This window comes from Nomascus leucogenys, chromosome 16, assembly GCF_006542625.1.
Source record: "Nomascus leucogenys isolate Asia chromosome 16, Asia_NLE_v1, whole genome shotgun sequence".
NCBI lineage: Eukaryota > Metazoa > Chordata > Mammalia > Primates > Hylobatidae > Nomascus > Nomascus leucogenys.
In genome coordinates, this window is record NC_044396.1 from 94,640,318 (window position 1) to 94,660,619 (window position 20,302).

Consider the following 20,302-nt stretch of genomic DNA (forward strand, 5'->3'; position numbering starts at 1 on the left):
TGCTGGTCCCCTGCTGCCACCGGGCAAGCAACCACAAATGCAGTGGCTCAGACAGCAGGCCTTTCTCGTCTCACAGTTCCGTGGGTCAGGAGCCCAGCCCTGGGGCTCAGTGGGCTGAAATCGAGGTGTCCACAGCCTGCATTCCCCTGGGAGGTTTGAGGGGAGCGTCCTCTTGCAGCCGCGGCAGGTCCAGCCGTGGCCGCCTGCCAGCACCTGCCCTGCTTCATGTCCACACCCTCTCTGATGCACCTCCCTCTCCACGGATCCTGCGGTCACCCTGGGCCACACAGATGATCCAGGACGACCTCCACATGCCAAGGTCCGCCGAGGAGCAGCTCGAGTTCCCCATGCCCGGGAGCCTAACGTGAGGATGCCGACATTTTGGAGGGGCATATTCTGCCTCACAGGGGGGATGAGGGAGCTTCGCCAGGTGGAGGAGGGTGAAGGGCTCTGCCACAGAAGAGACAGGCACAGCAGGAGACCGAGTCTGTCCTGGGGGTGGGCATGCAGGGGTGAGGCCTCAGCCTCCTCCTTTGTCTGCAATCTCGGGGAGACTGAGGATCCACGCCCAGCTGTGAAGCAAGTAATGTGTCCAGGGCTGACTTCCTTGGGACTCACCTGGATGGGAGCAAGCACCAGTGGGGCTTCCTGGAGGAGGCAGCTCAGGCTTTACCTGCAGAAGGTGAAGGATTGGGCTGCAGGGGGAGACATTGGTCAGAGGAAGCTGTGCTGAGAAAAGCCACTGGAGAGCCTGTCAGGGTCCCTTCTTGGGGCCTCAGGTGCTGGAGGAAGAGTGATTCCAGGCTGCCACGGTGGAGGGAGGGGCCGTTGGTGATGGGCCTTGAAGGCCAAGCCAAGGGGAGCCAAAGGAGGCCTGGAAGCAGGGGGGCCCCCGGGTACCGGACAGCTCCCTAGGCGGACTCGAGGGGGGAAGCAGGGGAGTCCCTGGGTACCGGACAGCTCCCCAGGCAGACTCGAGGGGGGCATATGGTTTGGCGGCCCCAGAATCCTGAGCAGGTCCCGGCCTCTGCTCTGCCAGCTGCCGCTGCTGGGCAACCTCAGGCAGACCCTTCTTCCCGCCTCTGGCTGCAAAGCCTGCCTCACCCCAGGGCCCCTTCCCACAGGTGCCTCCCTCCACACCAGAAAGGACTTAGAATCCGCCACCCACACCCCGTCTGTCCTTGATAGGGAAGCCCTGGACAGCAGCGGATTTCCCTGCAGGTGCTGAAACGGGCAAACCCCAGTTAGGGGATCCTCGCAGGCTCCAGGCTTCAAGGAGAGGCCGGGGTGCCCAGGCTTCCTTCTTACCATGGACAGGGCTCCAGGAGATGGAGGGGTCTGAGTGGACCACAAGCCTCTTGCTTCATCCAGGAATGAGGAGGAGGCTGGGCCCCATTTCCAGGGAGAGCATGTGAACCGAGGAGGCTCCCAGACCACCACCCTCGTCCACCACGCCCACTCCCAGGGCGTAGGTCCCATCGTCCCCAGGTCCCCTGAGTGTGGAGAGACATACTGCCATTTTCCAGCCGGACTGCACCAGACACCACGGCAAAACAGGCAAGATAATTACGGGGGATAAGAGAAGCTAAAAATAGCCTCCTTCACAGCCCAGACTCTTGGCAGGGAAAACGCCAGACGAACTAGCAGGAGCCCAGGACCTGGGCCCCCAGGGAGGGGCAGCCTGCAGTGGCACCCTTCACCAGCTGTGCACGAGGGGTACGCTGCCAGGGAGGGACAGGTGTGGGGCCGACGCAGGGCCTCTGTCCTCAGGGAGCGTCAGGCAGCGTCAAGACAGATGGAAAGAGTCAGAGATGCCCAAGGCACAGCAGTGACGCCAGGGGTGGGGTGCAGGGAGGAGAGACAAGGGCAAGGCTTCAAGGGTGAACAGGAGCTCACAGACAGTGGCCATTCCCGGAAGAGGGGTGGAGCAGCTTCACGGGTTCCAGGGGGCCATCCAGAGGCAGGCAAGGTGGTGCCAGAGATCGCCTTGAGGGCCACCTGGCCCTCCCTTCAAGCTGGAGGAATAGCTGGGAACTATCTGCAGGGCTCCCCCACCCCTGGTGGACACCCTGGGCTGAGCAGCTGCTGTCTCTGGGGGCAGCCTTGGAGAAAGACGCTGCCCATGGAGCATCCCGCAGCACCCTATAACTGGCCCCAGGTCAAGGCTATGTACCGGGGGTGGTGGCTCAGAGAAAGCACAGTGGCCAGATGGACCCCTGTAACTGGCCCCAGGCCAAGGCTGTGTATGGGGTTGCAGCTCAGAGAAAGGACAGAGGCTGGACGGACCCTGCTCTTTCTGGCTGAGCCCCAGCTCCCAATGTGGCTGCTCCCGGCCCAACGCTTCCCCTCAAGGTCAGAGCCAGGTGTCAGTGGGACCCAGCCATGGACATGGGAAGGGACTCAGGACCAGACACTGGAGAAGGGGATACCCACCAGCCCCGGTTCTGTCCAGGGCTGAGCTGAGGAGGAGGCTGAGCTCAGAGGTCACCGTGGCAGGGCCTGTGCCTGAGGCCCAGGGCTCAGGGAAGAAGGTGGTCAGAGGGAGGACAGAGGTGGCAGCGGGAAACAGCAGTCGAGGCCAGGCCAGGGTGGGTGCCAGGCTGGCGAGACTGGGGGCAAGGGATGAGGGTGGGGGACCCGGGGAACCCTCCCAATCCTCCCCGGGAGCTTTGCTTTTAAGGGATTCTGGAGGGACCAGAGGGGGCTGGGGAGAGTGGGAAGGGGACAGAGGGAGAGGCGGGGCCAGGGGGAAAGGGTAGACAGCAGCAGTCCAGGAGGGAGCTCCTCGCCCCAGCAGTGGGGCAGGGGAGGGCAGAGCCGGGAGGCCTGACAGCTGGAAATGTGGGCTTTACCCAGTGGCGGTGGCCGGCCACAGAGGGGCATGGGCCCAGGAGCTCCTCAGTCATCAATTTTAGCTTTTAAAGATGTTTTTATTCCAGGAGGGAGGTTTCCAGGAAACAAGCAAACAGAAAACAAACACAAAGGTGCCCCCCGTGGAATGTTGCATGAGACGGAGCCCTGCACAGAGGATGGTGAGGAGGATGAGAGGAAGGGACAACCTGAAATTCCAGGAGAATCGAGGTGCTCTGTCAGAAAGGAGCACGATCAGAGTCCCCTGCCCTGGAAAGTATTTCACCCTGGTGTAATTTCTTTCTTTCTTTTTTTTTTTTTTTTTTTTAATTTGAGACAGGGTCTCATTCCTGCTGCTCAGGCTGGAGTGCAGTGGCGAGAACAGGGCTTACTGCAGCCTCAACTTCCCAGGCTCAGGTGATTCTCCTGCCTCAGCCTTCCAAGTAGTATAGCTGGGACTACAGGTGCACGCCACCATACCTGGCTAATTTTATTTTGTATTTTTGTAGAGATGGGGTCTCGCCATGTTGCCCAGGCTGGTCTCAAACTCCTGGGCTCAAGCAATCCTCCAGCATCAGCCTCAGCCTCAAACAGTGCTGGGATGGCAGGCGTGAGCCACCACACCCGACCTTTTTATATATATTTATTTTTTGTAGAGACAGGGTCTCACTATGTTGCCCAGGCTGGTCTTGAACTGCTGGCTTCAAGCCTTCCTTCCACCTCAGCCTCCCTAAGTGCTGGGATTGCAGGCGTGAGCCACTGTGCCCAGCTGGTGGCAATAAGTGAGCACTGAATATTAACTTAGCCCCATGGTGGCCTTGGGAAGAGGCAGGGTGGGGAAGAAGTGCAGTCAGGGTAGGGGCCAGTATGAGGCTGGCACACCCCAGCTGCTCCCATGGCAATTACAGAAATAGAGGAGCTTGGTCCAGTGGCCTTGTGGGGTGGCCAGACCCTTAGGAGATGGGGACGGGAGGACCAGGACCCTCAGGACGGCTGCTTTGGACTTTCTCAGTTGAAGTGCCCAGGATGTCAGAGTCAGCGTCCAGTAGAGGGTGGGCTGTAGCCCGGAGATAAGAGCAAGGCTGGAGGGTGGGGGCACAAGGTCCTGGGGAGAGCCAACCCTGGTGTTCCAACTCAGGTTCCCAGCACAGCTTCTGGGACGGGCACTCAGCAGCACCCGTGGTCTGGCTTCTGCCCCACCCTCGGACCAAGCTGCTCTCACCAGGGTCCCCATGAGGTGGCCAGGGTCAGTACTGGGTCATCTGTGGTCATGTGGGCCAGTATTGGAGTGGGTAAAGACAGACTGCCAACCTGGGCGGGCAGAGCAATGCCCACTTAGGGCTACACAGAAGGGAGAGGACACCTTACAGCCTGCTGCTCACTGAGGGCCCACAGCACGGCCCAGGCACGCACAGACAGGCCAAGGAGGCTATCTTGTTCACGCTGGTAATTTTCTGCCTCTCCCGGGCCTCAGTTTCCCCACTTATACCAAGAATGCCACTGCAGCCACAAGGCCCATCCCAGAGAGAGGTGGTGGTCAAGGGAGGGCCGGGGAACCTGTCCCGTGGCTGCTGCCTCTGGGCCCCCATAGCCAGAGCTGGGTGGGATGCTGGCCTCATTCCTGGAAGAAATGGGCTATTGTATGTCACCTGCTACCTACAAAAGTAGGGTGCCAGCTGGGATCCCTGCAAATGTGTGTGGGGGGAGTCCCCAGGAGTGCTGGGAGGAAGCTTCACCATCCTGCCCGTGTCTGTAATTAAGGGTCAGGGTCACTGCATTGCCAGGGCCAGGAGACAGTGACTGATTGAAAGCAGGGGCCATGTATGGCCAATGGGAGGCTCCATGGGTGACCAGGGCTAGTCATCCGTGAGACTGGGAAGCAGATTGCTTCTGGATAGGAGCCCTACCTTCACCCTAGGGCAGGCAAAGGAACAAAAGAACCAGCTTCTCTCTGACCCTCAGCAGAACAGAGCCGTGGCAAATTCAGTGGCCCCCTTCCCATCGCCCAAAACCAGGAAGAAACCTTTAGACAAGGAACCTTGTCTAAAAGGAGGTGGCCCAGAAGGTAGAATAAACGCAGAGCTTGGAATCGGACACAGGAGGGTTTGACAATACCCATTCAAAGTCATCATTTCGAGCCTCTCCTGGGCACCAGGCATGGGGAGAGGGAGTCTGGCTGGTTCCATGGCAATTGTGGGCAGGTCCCTTGCACCATTCAAGCCTCAGTTTTCATATCTGAAACATGGGGCTGTGGATGGGGGCCACAGCATAAGGGAGCCTTGTTGTAAGGGGTGCCCTGTCATAGGGGAGCCTCTTCACATGGGGAACCCCAGCGGGTTCATATACGTGTGTCTTAGTCTGTTCTCTGCTGCTATAACAATACCACACGCTAGATAATTTGTAAAGAAAAGTTTCTTCGGCTCATGGTTCTGAGGCTGCAAAGTCCAGCAGCATGGCGCCAGCATCTGGTGTGGCCCTGCTTGCTGTGTTCTTCCATGGCAGAAAGCAGGAGGGCAAGAGAGTGCACATGAGACAGCTCACTTTTATAACAAAGCCACTCCCACGATAATTCATGCACTCCTGAGATAGCAACATTAATCCATCCATGAGAGCAGAGCCCTCATGACCTAGTCACCTCTCACAGGTCCCACCTCTCAACGCTGCCACAAGGCAATTATTAAATTCCAAAATGAGTTTTGGTGGGGACAGTTAAACCATAGCATTCCACCTAGGGCCCTCAAAACTCCCGTTCTTCTCACATACAAAATGCACTCATTCCATCCCAATAGCCCCAAAGTCCTAACACATTCCCACATCAACTCAAAAGTCCAAAGTCCAGTCTTGGGACGGGATTCTTCTGGGAAGGGAGTGTGGTGGGAAGGGAGGGCACAGGTGCTCAGCACTCCAACAGCACTGAAATAGCAGAGTCAGCACCTGCCCTCCCTGTCACCTCCCCCTCCCAACCCCACCACCTGGGGGTGGCTCTATGGGGAGGGGCTGTGAACACCCAGGCTGCATCCCCACAAAGAGCCACCCTCAGCCACCCCTCCACTGAGAGATGGCCACCCCAAGACTCAGGTGCCCTTGTGGGAGGGACCTGGACTGGGAGCAGGGCCACTGGGGCAGGCCCTGGAGTGTGTCTGTCCTCTGGAGGAGAGCACGGCCCTCTGGACCTCACAGACTTTACGGGGAAGGGCTGGGTGGGAGCAGGGCTGGGGTGGGGAGCCCAGGACCAGGCTGCACTGAGCCCCGACATGCCCTCTAATGTCACCTGGCATGAGCCTCCTAATTCCCACCTGGACCCTGGGACCTCAGCCCCACGGGAACCAAGGCAGAAAGGGAAGGGCTCCTTGGCCCCTGGATGCCTGGCATTTCTCTTCATTGAACTTCCTCTTCCTCCTTATGCAAGGCCTTTCACCCCTTGTCCACCCTCTTCACTCCCTCCTCACCCAACAGCCACAGGAGTCATGCAGCTTTGACCTGTCTCACCTGCCCCCGCCTGTTCCTCCCTCAGCTCCGCCAAGAGAGATGGACACAGAGGGCCAAACAGCGGGAGATCGGCTGGACACTTGCCGTTGGCATCTTGAGGGGTGCTCCATGGCTTCCAATTGGCCAAATTCTTTTCAGTGTTAAAATGCTGTAAAATATAAAACATATGTAATTTCTTGACAAAAATAATAATATTTCAGGTTTGATTCTTTTTTAAGTTTCTGTACTAACTTGAACTCTTCCTGGAGTTAAAAGACCCTTGCCAACTAGAAAAGAGTCCTGCCACCTGGGAGGCTGGGAACAGTCCACAGTACTGCACCACCCTCACTTCCGACACCAACTATAGAAGCCCAGGCTCCTGACGGCCACCTCAGATGTGATTCTCTAGGAGGGCCCCGGTGCCCCTGAAAGCCATTATACCCGTGACTGTGGGTTCCTACGGGGAAAAGATGTAGATTAAAATCAGCTGGCAGGAGGATCCCTTGAGCCCAGGAGTTCAAGACTAGCCTGGGAAACATGGCAAGACACCATCTCAGAAAGAAAAGGGAAGGGGAAGGGAGGGAGGGGAGGGGAGGGGAGGGTGGGGAAGTGAAGGGAAGGGAGGGGAAGGGAGGGGAAGGGAGGGGAAGGGAGGGGAAGGGAGTGGAGGGTGGGGGGGAGGGGAGGGAGAAGTTAGCTGGTTGTGGTGGTGCACGCCTGTGGTCCCAGCTACTTGCAAGGCTGATGTGGGTTGATGGCATGAACTGGGAGGTTGAGGCTGCAGTGAGCTGTGACTAGCCGTGTACTGTAGCCTGAGTGACAGAGAGCCCCTGTCTCAGAAAATATAAAAAATAAAGCCAGAATGGAAAGAGGTGCCTGGGACAGAGCCCAGGAGGGTCCAGACACAGACCTCCCGGTTGTCCTCCCCTGGGGTCATGGACAGAGTTAGGCCCCGTCCCTCCCTTAGTGATGTGGGTCAAGGCACATGGAGCATCAACAACCAGGGTAGTTCCTGCCTTGGGGTCTGTCTCGTGGTCCTGGTTGGCGCCCACATGGCTGAGCCGTCTCCAGCCCTTCTGGGGGCAGAGCTGATGCCACATAGCCCAAAGCCTCCACTGAAGTCACATGGGACCATAGGTGTGGCCCGAGGCCACAGGTGGACTAGACATTCTTACCAGGTTGGACGTTCAGGGCCTAGTGACGACCTCCCAGGAGCCCAGGGCAGAGGCCAGGCCGTCTTTGGCCGAGGTCACACTCTGCACACACACCGCCCTAAACAATTTCCAGTGTGGCTCCTGTCCACTGGTTGCCTACATAGATCCTTCCTCCCTCCTTCCCAAACACATTGCAGCTCCTGTCCACTGGTTGCCCCCCTAGATCCTTCCTCCCACGCATTGCAGCTCCTGTCCACTGGTTGCCCATGTAGATCCTTCCTCCCTCTTTCCCATATGCATCCAGGCTTTTGGCACTGGGCAGGGGCAGAGGCACCATGGGTGGCCGTGGCGTTCCTGGGCTCAGCTTTACAATCGTGGCACGCCCCTCGCCATCTCTTGCCCCTTCTGGGTAGCAGCCTGGAGTGTCAAGAAACCCAGAAGTTCTGGAACGAACAGGTGCAGCCCTGTCGCCAGCTGCGTGCTTCCCTGACGGGAGGCTGCCCCCCGCATTTGCAGGGCGTCTGTTACAGCAACCTTGCGTTTACACTGACTCACACACTCTCCCCAGCCCATCGCTTTCCCGGCAACCCCCAGTGGCACCGCCAGCCCTCAACAGTGACCCTGCTGGGACTGAGAGACTTAATCTCGGTTGAGCCTTGAAGGCAACAGAGGGGCCCAGGTGTCTGCCGTCTCCCCCACGCACCAGCTCCGTGAGACCAGCGGGATTTTATGGAAAGGCACTTGCCCCTTTGGGGATCTGACCCATGCTCCCTGGCTCAGAGGCCTCCCACCAAACTGGGTCTGCGGGAAGAACCTCTACGGGCTTCCTGGCTCTTCCTACCCCCAGACTCAATTCTTCTCCCCAAACTGAGGCAAGCACGGGCCTTCTCTGTGCCTCAGTTTCCCCACGCTACAGTGAAGGGGAAAGACTGAGTGGTCTGTGATACTTAGATGGGCAGGAGCAGCGAGGGGTGGAGAGGGGCCAATGGCAGGGAACACCCTGTTCTGGGACCTGGTCTTCAGGCTGAGAGACAGCTTCACAGGGTCTGGGCCCCTCCGCCCCGGACCACCAGCCCCTCCAACCTCCGGCCTCTTTCCTTGGGAGCAGAGTGACACAGCTGCACCTCCAGTTAACTGAAGGGTTCTGATAGCCTGTTCCACAATTACAGGGAGTAACTTTTTACTAAAAGGGAAAAGCATCAACAGCTTCCAGCTTTTCATGTGAGAAGTGGTACTTCCAAGACAAATGACTGCTTTCAGGCAGCACCGTGGTGCCCAGCTTCCTGTTCCTGCCAATTTCCTCTCCCGTTCTTCCAGCAGCTTTGTTGTTTAAAAGAAATGCAAGGGAAGAGTGGGGCGGAGGCGGCCCTTTCACCGTGAAGAGCCCTGCTCAGCGCCCTGCGCCGTGGGTGACGACATTTCCTGGCAGCAGGTGGCTCTCTCTGCTTAGTCTCCTCTTGCTTCCTGCTCTCCCCGGGCCCCTCGCTGCTGCAGGAGCAGTGAGCTCAATGCCAGAACCCTGCAGGTGCAATGCACCCGGCCTCCCGGCGGGGCTGAGCTGGCACCACCCACCAGCTGACCCCACAGCTTGGCCCAGAATCCCCAGGAGCAGAGCAACCCCACCAGAGGGGTGGGAACCTTCCAGCAGCAAATGACCATGATGGTTGTGAGGGTCAATCTGGCCCGGGTACTGTTCTCAGTCACTCAATCAAATCTTAACAGAGGTGTTGCGCCGAAGGTCTGTCGTAGGTGCTTTCAGGAAGAGCATCCTTGGGAACCTGGGTGGCCTGATTCAGTCCCTTGAAAGGCCATAAGAGCAGAGCTGAGGCTTCCCTGATGGAGAAGAAATTCCACCCGCAGGTGCCTGCTTCAGCCCTTTCCCCAAGGTTCTGGCCTTCTCTGTAGATTTTGGACTGGCTCAGCAGCCCCTACGTTGAGTAAAACAATTCCTTGCAATGAATTTCCTGTCTCCTGTCAGTCCTGTTTCTCACTGAACACTGATGGGTAGGGGCTGATCCCTACCCCAGGCCATCTCATTTTTCCCCTTGGAATCCACTGCCCCCCCGCAAAGGCAGGGGAGGCTGACCTCCTGCAGCCCCTCAGTCTCCAGTGTCCCCACAAAGGCAGGGGAGGCTGACCTCCCGCAGCCCCTCGGAATCCAGTGCCCCCACAAAGGCGGGGGAGGCTGATGTCCCGCAGGGCATCAAGTTATTCTTGTTTCCAAGTTCTTTGGCACAGATGCTGTGAGGATAGATGCCCTGTTTTGCACATGAGGAAACTGAGGCTCAGAGAGACCAAGTTCATGATCTGGCAACCAGGAATGGCCAGTGTCCCCTCCCAGCTGGGGTCTGCACTGACTAGGTCCCCAGGGCTCCAGAGCCTGAGATGGCTGTGTGGGCCGAGCCCTAGTTGTAGTGCCCCCATGCTGTACACCCCATGTGCCAGTAGGACTTACAGAGGGTCAGGCCTCAGCTCAGCATGAACAGGGCTCCCCCAGTCAGCAGGCACCCTCACTGATGGCCACCTCAGGCCTGGAGGCAGGACCGAGCTAGGCCTAGTGGGCTGCAGTGGGGCTGCAGTGTGGAACCCTGAGGGTGCTTCCCCCTGAGGATCCAGGACCCTGATGGAGGCTGCCCTGTTGGTGCTCCCCCGAGCCCCGGAGATCTCTCACTACACCCATGGGGTCTCAGGGTCACCCTCTGGGCCAGGGGCCCTGTGTCTGCAGCTCCACCCCTGCCCAGCCCAAACCCATAGAAGAAGCAACATGAACACTCCAGGAAGTTTCAGTGTTTTATTAACAAAATCTTACAAAAAGAGTCTGTCTTTGGGGTAAGGTGCACAGGGCCTGGACCGACATTTAAGGCCTGGTCTGTGAGGGGGCAAGGGGCAGGGGTTGGCCACAGCCTTATGAGATTTCCAGGGTCTTCACAAGCTCCAGGGCTTCCCCAAAGCCTGTGCCAGCCTTGAGGATTGGTTATGGCTTATGTGCAAAAATAAAATCTGTGGGGCTGGCAGGGTGTGGGCTGAAGACTTGTCAGAGTGGTCTGTGGGGCTGGTCCCCCCAGTGGACAAGGCAGAAGGATGAACCCTGAGCCGGCGCCTGCTCAGGCTGCAGACCCTAGTGGCCCGCCAGCACCAGGGTTCTGGTGTCGGGGCAGGGCAGAATGCCGGGAAGCGCCCCAGGAGCAATGGCTTCTGGGATGTCCTTCCTGCAGCTGGGCTCAGGGCTGCTGGGCAGGAGTAGAAGCTGTGGCCCCAGGCTTGGGGCTCATGAAAGCCTCTAGCAGAGAGGATGGCCTGGCAGCGGGCGGGGTTTCCCTGCTGGGAGGGAGGCAGGGCCCGACTCCTGCTGCAGTGGCTCTGGGGACCGGCAGCTGGCGGCCAGCGGGGCGGGCTTAGTGGCAAGCCCTGGCCCTCGCGCTGGCGCTCAGGGCTAAGCTGGGGCTCCTGCCCTCTGCTGCAGCCGACTCCTCTCTGTAGCCCCGCTCTGGGCTGTCCTGGGACTTCGCCTCCCACGCAGGCAGCCTGCAAGGTGAGGGGTGGGTGGTGCCCAGCACAGCAGCAAACACTTTGTGGGAACCTTGAGACCTGAAGGAAGAGGAGAGTGGGCAGTGAGGGACCATGCAGGACAGTAGCCAGGGCTCCACAGGGAGGGGCTGGGGCCGGTGGATGGCGCTGGTCTTCCAAGGCAGAGCCCCCCAACCCTGTCGGAGCCTCCCAGCGTGCCCGAACACTGGGGAGTGGCCTGGGCCCCAGGGTGTCTGGGGTCTGTGCCCGAACGCTGGGGGGTGGCCTGGGTCCCAGGGTGTCTGGGGTCTGGGAAGGAGCTCATTGGCCGGGACAGCTGATGGTGGGGTCTGGGTGGAAGGGTGGCGCTCCGTTACCTGTTGTCACTCTCCTGGCTCCGATGGTGCCGGCTGCTGCCTCAGTCGGATTTGAGGACTCAGCCCCTCTGGGACCCTCCGCCTGCCACGGGTGAGTCATGAGCTGAGCTCTGATTCTTCTCCAGGCAGGCGTGAATCACTGGAGCTGGGGGAGAGAAAGCGCGGGTCCATCTGAGAGCTGGCTCAGCAAACTGCCCCTGCCTCCACCCGGCCCACTCTCCCCAGTGCCCCCTTCCATGACGCCAGCCCCACCCATCCCTTTGGCTAACTTGCTGGGGGCCCGAGCCTGAGTGGGCTCTCCTAGAAAGCAGCCTCCCGGTCCCGCCAGCTCTCAGATGCCCCACAGTGCGTGTTGCCTTGGGGCAGGGGCTCACCTGAGGGGCCAGGAAGCACCAGGACATCAGGTCTGCTGCTGCTGCGTGTGCGACTTCTACTCTCCCCTGGGAGGAGGGGGCCGCGCTGCCCGAGGCTGGCCAGCTGCCCTGGGAGGCAGGGAGGGCGTCAGCTGGCTCTGCGGATGCCGGGAGAGGGCGGCGGCGCCGGAAGTCGAGGCTCCCTCAGCGTTGGCTCTGCCCTAGCTTCTGCTCTGGGTGTCCCATGAGCTTGGTGGCCGCTGGCCCCTGCCATCCGGACACTTGGTTTTCTGGATGTCCAGACAGCCTGGGCGTTGTAGCAGAATGAGGAAGCTGGGGTGTTCTGTGATGGCCTGAGAGTGTGGACGGGGGGGTCCAGGCCGGGAAGACAGACGGAGGGAGGGTGATGGGCGGAGCCCTGCAGGGGAGAGGGCTCTTTGCCGCTGGGTGCGGTGCTCACATCTGGATGACACGAGTGTGTGCGAGTCCGCCCGGAGCCCGAGGGGGCACCCAGCTGGACCAGGGCTTCCCCTGCAGGAGTCAGCCCCAGCTCAAAAGTCCTGGTGGGCAAAGCCACAGGCTGGATGTAGTGGGCAGGCTGGGGGCCCCGGGATGCCCTCTACTCGGGCTGGGTCGGGTCACTGGCCACGGACTCGCTGTTGGGGGCGGGCGTGAGGGCCTCCGCCTCATCCTCCGCCGGGAGGTGGGGGCCGGCCGGCTCCGCCGCCTGCTCCAGGTCATCCTGCACCTCCATGCCCCTCTGGATGAGCTGCTCCAGGGTCTTGGGCAGGGGGTGGCGCAGGAAACGCTTGAGCTTGGGCTGCAGGGTGCCCACCACGTACTGGATGATCTCCTCCTCGTCCGCGTCCACGTACAGCGTCTGGTACAGGTCCCGCTTGCGCCACAGGAACTGGTCCAGCGGCTCGCCCTGCTTCTGCGGCAGGTCCAGCTCGCGCTGGATGGCCTCTCGGGACAGGGTGCCCTCGCTGTACTGCAGGAACTCCTTCTTGAACTCCACCCAGTTCTTCACGGAGCCCTGCTTGAACTCCCACCACTTCTTGGCCGGCCCGTTCATGTGATTCTGGATCTGGGACAGCCAGTACTCCTCAGAGCCGCCCACCTGCCGCAAGTACTCCTCTAGGTGACTCAGGAACTCTCGAGGGTCTTCGAAGATCTGCGTGTCCACGCCGGGGCTGGGCTGCCCGTCCTCGCCGGGGACCCACGGCTGGTACTGCTGGGCCTCGGCGGGCTCCTGCCCGGGCAGCTCGCCAGCAGCTGGGGGCGGGGTGATGGCGTAGGGGCTGACGGTGTAGTCGTAGCCGTCCGCCTCGTGGCAGTAGCTCTCGGGACCCCCCACGCCCACGGAAACGGTGTGGCGGGCCGACTCGCTGCCCACCGGGTACTTGCCGCCGGTGGACTCCAGGCGGTCGGCCCAGCGCTCCAGGCGGTAGAACACCTCGCGCCACACGTGCATCTCGCGCTTGACCCAGCGCTCCAGGTTGGCGATGGTCTCCTGGCAGCGGCACAGGCAGGCCTTGATGGACTTCTTCCAGCGCTGCGAGTCGCTCGTGGGCACGTAGCCGTCCAGGTTGCTCTCCAGCTTCCCCACCGACCGGTGCAGCCCCTTCAGCTCGCGCTCCACCTGCTTGGACACCTCCGCCAGCAGGTGCCGGTGCGTCCGCCGCACGTGCTCCAGCATCTCGGCCCGGCACTTCCCGATCTGCAGGACCACGTTGGGCTTGGCCACCTGACCGCCCCGCGGCCCGGGGTAGGCGTGGAGCCCGCCGCTCGTCCGCTGGTCCAGCTCCATCTGTGCGCAGGTGCTCGGGCAGGCGGCAAACTCCTCGGGGCGGACGGAGGGAGGTCCGGCGCTGGGGTCCGGCGGCCTGGGTCCCGTGCGGAGCTGCGGGGAGCGCCTGTCTGTCGCTGCGGGCCGGCGGCGGGGCTGGCGGAACACGCCCGGGGAGGCAGGTCCGGCTCGGCTGCTGCGGAGGGAGGACGCGGCGCCCGAGCTCTGCGCTGAGTCCTGGCCGCCGGCTCTTTATGCAGCCAGCGCGGCCCGTGGGCGGCCGGCTCGCCGAGCCCGGTTTCTCATTGGCCCAGCCGCAGGCTCCCCGCCAGCGCCCCGCCCGCGCCCCTGCAGGCCCCGCCCTGCGCCCACTCGGCTCCCGGGCGGCAAGGGACGGGAGGTCCCACCCCCTGCACACATGGCGGGGCCGGGATGACTAATCCCTCCGCTCCGCACCTCCCACCCCGGGCGGCGGGGCTCATTCAGTCTGCGGGGACCGGAGGGACTGAGCCGGGCACTGGGCGCCTCTCCCACGCCCCCTCCCGGGCCCTGGGCGGGCTGTCATCTGCTGCCTCCCAGGGTCCCAAGGTGGGCTTCCTCCTCTCCACTCGCCTCTCTCTTTGGGGGGCTGGAGGGGGCTGGCGCTGGCCACTGCTCTCCTGGGTCCTCACTGCCCTTGACCCTGCCCGCCCAGCTCTGCAGGATGTGCAGCTCAGCCCGGGAAGGACCTTCACCATCAGCCTCTGTGCCCAGGGGCTCAGCAAGTCTACATGTGAGCTCTCAGATGTGGCTTTGAGCTCCCACTCACTCCTGCCCAGGTCCTGAGTCCGGGTCTTGGGCTCTGTGTGAGGGACGCACAGCCAGGCAGAGGCTCTCTCTGTGACTGGACAGGGCTGCCCCATGCCCCCACACCCAGGTCTCTGGTAAGGCCCAATACTTTTCTGTATTTGCAGGGAAATCTGGCAGCTGCTACCTGGGGGGCTGGGGTTTGGAGGACATGGAGGGGACATTTTGCTCCCAATGAAGGGAACTGGGCCCTGAAGACCCTGGCTATATCAAGAACCTGGCCAGAGGCTCCAAGACTTCTAAGAAGATGGAAGAGGGGAGGAGAGAGGGAGGGAGGAGGAAGGAGGGAAAGGAGAGGGGGAGGGAGGAGAGGAGAGGACGGAGAGGGAGGGGGGCCGGTGCTGGCAGTACGGTGCATCAGGAGAGGCAGAGGGAAGCCAAGCACCATATAAGGAGTGGGGCTCCGGAAGCCGAGACTCCCTCTGGAGGGAGGTCCCTTCTGCCTCCCTGGCAACCTGGCGGGGGTAGGGACGCCCTTCCTGAGTTACTCCAGTGCTGGCTGGATAGGCATGGGTCTCAGGTCCCCTGATGTTACCCCGGCACGGATGACACACACCATTCCCCACAGCCAGAGGGCCATGAGGACATCATCGCTGACAATCAAGACATCTTGTCCCTGCTGCCAGCTGCCCTTTCCCTCTCTCAGACACACACATGCTGCACACTCATACCCCCACTCACACTCCCACATACACACTCATAGCCCCCACTCTAACCCCACCCCACACACTCATGCCCTCACTCACAGCCCCCACACACACACTCATACCCCCCACTCATAGCTCCCACAGACACACTCATACCCCCCACTCACAGCCCTCAGCTCCCTCCAGCACCTCCTGCCTTATTCAGGCACTCAAGGGCACACAGGTGCCCACTTGCTGGAATCCCCACTCCCTGCCAACCCTCTGAGCCCCCCCCCCAACCGGCTCTCCCGGGGAGCCCTCTCCCCGCCTCAGAGCCAGTCTGTCTCCTCCTTCCTTCCGCCCCTGGGGGGAACGTCTTTCTGGCAAAAAAACTCCCCAAAAATGGCTCTCCTGGCATTTCTAATTAAAGGTAAGTGGGCGGACAGAGAAGGGAGGGCGGAGGGGCACCGCTGAGCTGGGAGGGGGAGCCAGGCAGAGAAGACTCCAGCACAGAGACCTTCCCGCTTCTCCACTGCGGAATCCCGGGGAGAGGAGCTGGGTGGGTACATGCGGGACGGGCAGATGCCAGCAGCCTTGGGTGAGTGCAGCCGGCGGTCACCGAGGGCCACATGTCTGGGTTGGGACCAGCATGAGCCTATAAGTGTTGTCTGGGTACTGGGCACTGACCGTGCATGTGTGTCCATTGTGAGAGCCAGCACTTCAATGACCAGGGGCCAGCCCCGCCAGGGTTTACAAGCCCATGTGGCTCCTGACGTCCCTGCCAGGGCACAGCCTCCAGCTGCCACCCCCACCAGAGGCATTGGCAAGCTGACAAGGAGGCAGGACTGGGGACACGTGAGCCAAGGTCACAGGTGGTGCCGCTGCCTCAGTTCCCTCACCTGCGTGGAGGGAGCCAGGCCCAGAGAAGGGTGAGTGCCCAAGGTGGCCTGGTGAGCAAGGCAGGGCTGGGCAGGAGCCAGGCCCTTGGTGAGGAATCCTGGTGTCCTCTGCTCAGTGCCCCGTGGCCCCTCACCACCCCTGTCACCTGCTAAACAGCAAGCCAGCAATGGCCAAGCCGACACCGGTGGGAGAGCACAGTGCCTGCCCTGGATGGCACGAGGGCAGGCAGCGTCGGGGGTACCACGCGGAGCCCCATCTTCCCCTCCCCAACTCCCTACAGCAGGGTCTGCAGAGGCTGTGAATGCAGGCCTGAGCTGACAGGTGACAGGCAACAGCCGCAGCTGCCAGGAACACTTAATCGCTGCCCAATTATCGCCCCAGAAGCCCTCACCAAACCCCCGCACTGCAGCCTCGGGAAAGGAGGCCAGGCTGGCTCCCATCCACCTGGGGCGGGGGCCTCTCCTGACAGGGGCCTGCCCTGCCCCTCTCTCCAGCCCACCCCCACCCCCTGCCCATCCCTGACAGCCACTGGAGCAGCATAGCTTGGGGGTGCAGGTGGGGGAAGGAACAGGGGGAGGGGGTGGGGCTAGACCTGCACAAGGGGGTCGGGAGCACCTGGGGTACCCCCACTCTCAAAGCCAACCCGGTCTGCTGCCGCACAGGTCTGACAGCTCTGAGGTCCCACCTGCCTGAGAGGAGGGGTCCTGCAGGGGAGGGTGGGGTAGCCCGTGACCCCCAGGTTCTGTTCACGGTTGAGATCACAGGCTCACAGCAGCCTCGAAGGACCTCTTAGTGCTGGTTCCTGAACCCCTGCCACCTAGGTTCCCAGAGGTGTGCGGGTACCTGCTCTGAGAGGCAGGGGCCACCCTGTGCCCTGGGCCTCCCTTCTCCTTCTGCGGTGCCCAGCCGCCTCTGCTCCTGCCTGATCAGAGCGAAGGGAGTCGGCTCTCTCCCTGCAGCCCCAGACGGTCTCAGCCCTGGCTGACCCACTCCGGCAGGGCCTTTCTGGGTTGCCAGGAGCGTTCACAGGGCAGCTGCTGACCTGGGGCATCCTGCTGCTCCCCTAGGCTGGCCCTGCTGATCTCGGGTGCCGGCAGTTAGTGCTACTCAGCAGGGAGAGGCAAACACAGGCCCCTCCAGGCCAGAGCTCACACCCACCCTCACTCACACACATGCGCAAACACATGGGCACACGCAGAGGCACACACCTCCCCCATCTCCCCTGCCTCCAGGCTCTGTCCTCTTTGGAAACAGCCCAGAGGGCCCCCAACTCTGCCTAGGCCCCCCACACCACTGTCTTCATAAAGGCCCTTCCTCGCCTGCCCACTGCTGGCCGCACACACCTGCCCACCCCACCCTTTGCACACATTCCGGGGCTCCTGCTGCCCTTCTGTGTGGGCCACGTGGAGTGAGGAGCCGGCAGCAGAGAAGGAATGCGGCGGTCCCAGGGGTTGGTTCGGACACCCGCCCCCCACATGTGACCACTCCCCAGCCTTGTGGCTTCATCTGTCACCACCTACTGCCCTGTGGGGCTGGAAGAGAAGAACCAGGCTGCCCTATGCCCTCAGGGTGCCTACTGCTGGCCCAAGCTGTGTGGCCAGACCTGGAGGCCAGCCTCTCAGCCACCTGCTCCCACCGGGTGTCCCTTGCTGTCCAGCCCAGGACTCCACAGGCTGCAGGAGCTGCTGACCTCTGACCTCGCTGGGCTCACAGGCCAGACTCCCACCCCAGGTATCCTCTTTTCCTGTTGCCTCTTCCTCGCAGGCACAGGGCAAGGCTGTCCCAGCTGCCTGGCCTGGCTGAGTCCCTGCACCACCCTACAGGTGGTGCCCATAGGTGAACACCTCAGCATAAGCAGGGCCTGGCCCAGAGCGGGCACTGGCGAGGGTCTGAGGGCTGGAATGGCTCCTGTTCCATTCCTTTCTAGTCAGGAAACACTGGACAGTTGCTCACCTGAGCCTCAGCTTTCCATCCATAAAGTGGGTGGCAATGCCAAGGCCTCGAGGGGTGGCCGGGAGCTCCGGGGCTCCAGGAGCCTCGTCCCTGGCCTCGTGCCACCTGGTCTGGCGAGGTTTCTCCCAGCTGTTCCTGCCGGAGCCTCTTGTCAGTGCCACTCTGGAGCCTAAGAAGTGGCCTGGGGGCCCCGCCCTCAGCTCCTCAGGAGAGGTTCTGGGGGCCTCTTCGTCCTGCCCCCCTCCTCTGTCCTGCAAGGCCTGGCCAGTGCCCACCCCCGGTGTCGCTCCTGCGGTGACGGCACAGACCTGGTGGCAAGTTGCAGGGGCAGCTGGCGGATCTGGGTCCAGGCAGCCGGGAGGACACCTGGGCTCTGCTGTCTCCGACCTGAGGGCCACCTGCAGTGGGGATGGGCCAGGGTAGGCAGAGAGCAGAGCTGAGAATGAGGGTCCCAGTCCACCTCCAGAGCATGGGGCGGGGCGGGGGGGCGCACAACAGGCCAGGGCTGAGCCTGGGGAGAAGACCAAGGAGGCACAAAGGACTGAGGTGGGAAAGTAGAGGGGCAGAGGAGAGGCCGGGGCGCAGCTGCTCCTGCTTGGCCACCCAGGTAGATGCTCTCGCCTCAGCTTCCACAGGGGTCGTTAGGGGTGGGAGGACCTGCCCCAGGCTGCTGAGTGGGCAAGTGACAGAGCTGAGGCCCTCGTCCATCAACCCACCTGCCCGACCTCCAGCCTCATAGCTGCTGCAGCCCGACAGCCTCTGTGAGAGCCCTGGAGGGGAGCAGGGTGGAAGGGGGCAGAGGTCTTAGGAGACCCCCATCAAGGATGGGCACAGTGCTTGGTGTTCCCAAGGTGGCAACAAGGGCTGGGAAAGACCCTGAGGGATGAGAGGGGCCGCAAGGAGTGGGCTGGCTCTGGCACTGGTGCAGAAGATGGAAGCTGATGGCCTGGGGGCCAATGGGAGATGGGTGCAGGGCGGGTGGGCCCAGGGGCCTCCGAGGCCCCCTCCCTCTGCAGCCTCTGCAGCCTCCCCAGCCCCTTGGGGCTGCGGGAACATTTTCTTTCTGTCCCCCACCCCCCACCATCCCCCCCCCCCCGCCCCACAACTGCTCCTTCCTTCCTCTTCTGTTGGCAGGCTCTGTGCTGCTGCGTCCCTGTCCCTGGAACAGGCAGCCTGTTCGTTCCGGGCCCCCACACACCAGACCCTCCTCCCTCCTCCTTCCTCCTTCCTGCCTCCTGCCTCAGCGCCTCCCAGTCCAGCCTCCAAGGAAAGTTCTGTATTTTTCCAGCCAGCCTGGCCCAGATGCACAGGCGTCCCTTCGGGGCAGGTGGGGTCACGAGAGCCCAGGCCTCCACCGACCACGGGCAGACAAGGGACATGCGCTCCTCACCACCGCCACCCCAGCCGTGCACAGAAGGGGAAATCGAGGTCCAGAGAGGGCCAGGGATTAGCCCAAGCCACACAGCAAGGACGGCCAGAGCCAGGGCAGGAAGTGCGTCTGGGGTCTTGGGGAGACCTCCAACCTCCCAGAGGTGTCCCACAGACACTTTCATTTCCTGTGTGACTGTAGGTGAGTTCCCTAAGCCCCCACGCCCTCTCTGGCCTCAGTTTCCTCGCTGAGGAAGTGCTCCAAGGTAGCTCCAGCTCTGCCCTGCCCAGTCGGTGGGGTGATCAGTCATTCCGTCAACAAAAGTTTCCAAGACAGCCTTGGCAGGTACTAAGCCAGATGGAGGCATGACCCTGGGAGGGGGTGGAGTGCAAGGAGGTGCAGAACACCCCATAAAATAAGGGGGTGGGCATTACCGTGCCCCCTGCAGGCTTTGCCACCCATCAGCACCAGCAAGTCGCCCCACCCAGAGCTCTGCAAAGAACACCCACAGCTCTCTCCTTCCGGGCGCTCTCGCTAGGGGGTCAGGCTGGTCCCCTCTGACTGGCACTGCCCACGCTGGGACAGGGGAGGAGGGCCATCTGGGCACTGCAGGAGCAGATCCTGGGTGCACATGGGGAGACAGGTGTGCTGGTGGGAACAGCAGGCGGGGCTGAGCCCAGAAGGCGCCTCACAGCGGGTGCCTCCCGCCTGGTCTGAGCATGGGATGAAGAAGCAGGCACCGCTCATCGTGCATCTCCACGAGGCACTGTGTGACTTCATGCCAGCCACTCAACCTCTCTGGCCCCATGTCCTTATCCACAGGGGACAGAGTGGACCAAATGGAGGCTGAGGTCCTTCTCAGCTTGGGCAGTGTGGCAGAGAGTGAGGAAGAGCCCATGGGCCCTGGATCACCAGCCTCCCTCCACACAGAACGCCCCGTCCACTCCACTGCCCACCACCCCCTGTTCAACTGACAAACATTCCAGTGTTAACACCTAAGCATAAAGAGTCGGCTTTGCCGTAAGTGTTGTCTGAACCTGAGCCCAACATCGCTGCCTCCAGGAAGCCTTCCTGACCTCCTCGTTCCATGTTGTTTGAGTCTTCTGCGCG

The 20,302-nt window shown here is 61.8% G+C and overlaps 2 protein-coding genes and 2 long non-coding RNA genes across 6 annotated transcripts; 2 read left to right on the forward strand and 2 right to left on the reverse strand.

Moving 5' to 3' along the window:
• Positions 1 to 662: 662 nt before the first annotated feature.
• LOC115830647 lies at positions 663 to 11,757 on the reverse strand. Its single transcript, XM_030795089.1, has 3 exons — positions 11,731 to 11,757; positions 10,402 to 11,060; positions 663 to 840 (listed from the first exon to the last, which is right to left on the reverse strand). The coding sequence occupies exons 1-3, from the start codon at positions 11,755 to 11,757 to the stop codon at positions 663 to 665; spliced, it is 864 nt and encodes a 287-aa protein (XP_030650949.1).
• Positions 10,968 to 13,706, reverse strand: ARC (activity regulated cytoskeleton associated protein). The gene is made up of 3 exons (XM_012507388.2): positions 11,731 to 13,706; positions 11,357 to 11,501; positions 10,968 to 11,060 (listed from the first exon to the last, which is right to left on the reverse strand). Exon 1 carries the CDS (start codon positions 13,517 to 13,519, stop codon positions 12,329 to 12,331), a length of 1,191 nt encoding a protein of 396 aa, XP_012362842.2. The 5' UTR covers positions 13,520 to 13,706; the 3' UTR covers positions 10,968 to 11,060; positions 11,357 to 11,501; positions 11,731 to 12,328.
• A 290-nt stretch (positions 13,707 to 13,996) lies between these two features.
• On the forward strand, positions 13,997 to 15,053 carry LOC115830677. The gene is made up of 3 exons (XR_004026233.1): positions 13,997 to 14,086; positions 14,193 to 14,421; positions 14,913 to 15,053. It is a non-coding gene; the product is annotated as an uncharacterized LOC115830677 (long non-coding RNA).
• An 89-nt stretch (positions 15,054 to 15,142) lies between these two features.
• On the forward strand, positions 15,143 to 20,216 carry LOC115830640. Of its 3 annotated transcripts, none has more exons than XR_004026177.1 (5): positions 15,143 to 15,400; positions 17,439 to 17,601; positions 19,112 to 19,315; positions 19,394 to 19,537; positions 20,015 to 20,216. It is a non-coding gene; the product is annotated as an uncharacterized LOC115830640 (long non-coding RNA). The 3 variants fall into 3 exon arrangements; XR_004026178.1 differs by having other exon boundaries at positions 17,528 to 17,601; XR_004026176.1 differs by having other exon boundaries at positions 15,143 to 17,601.
• The last annotated feature ends 86 nt before the right edge of the window (positions 20,217 to 20,302 follow it).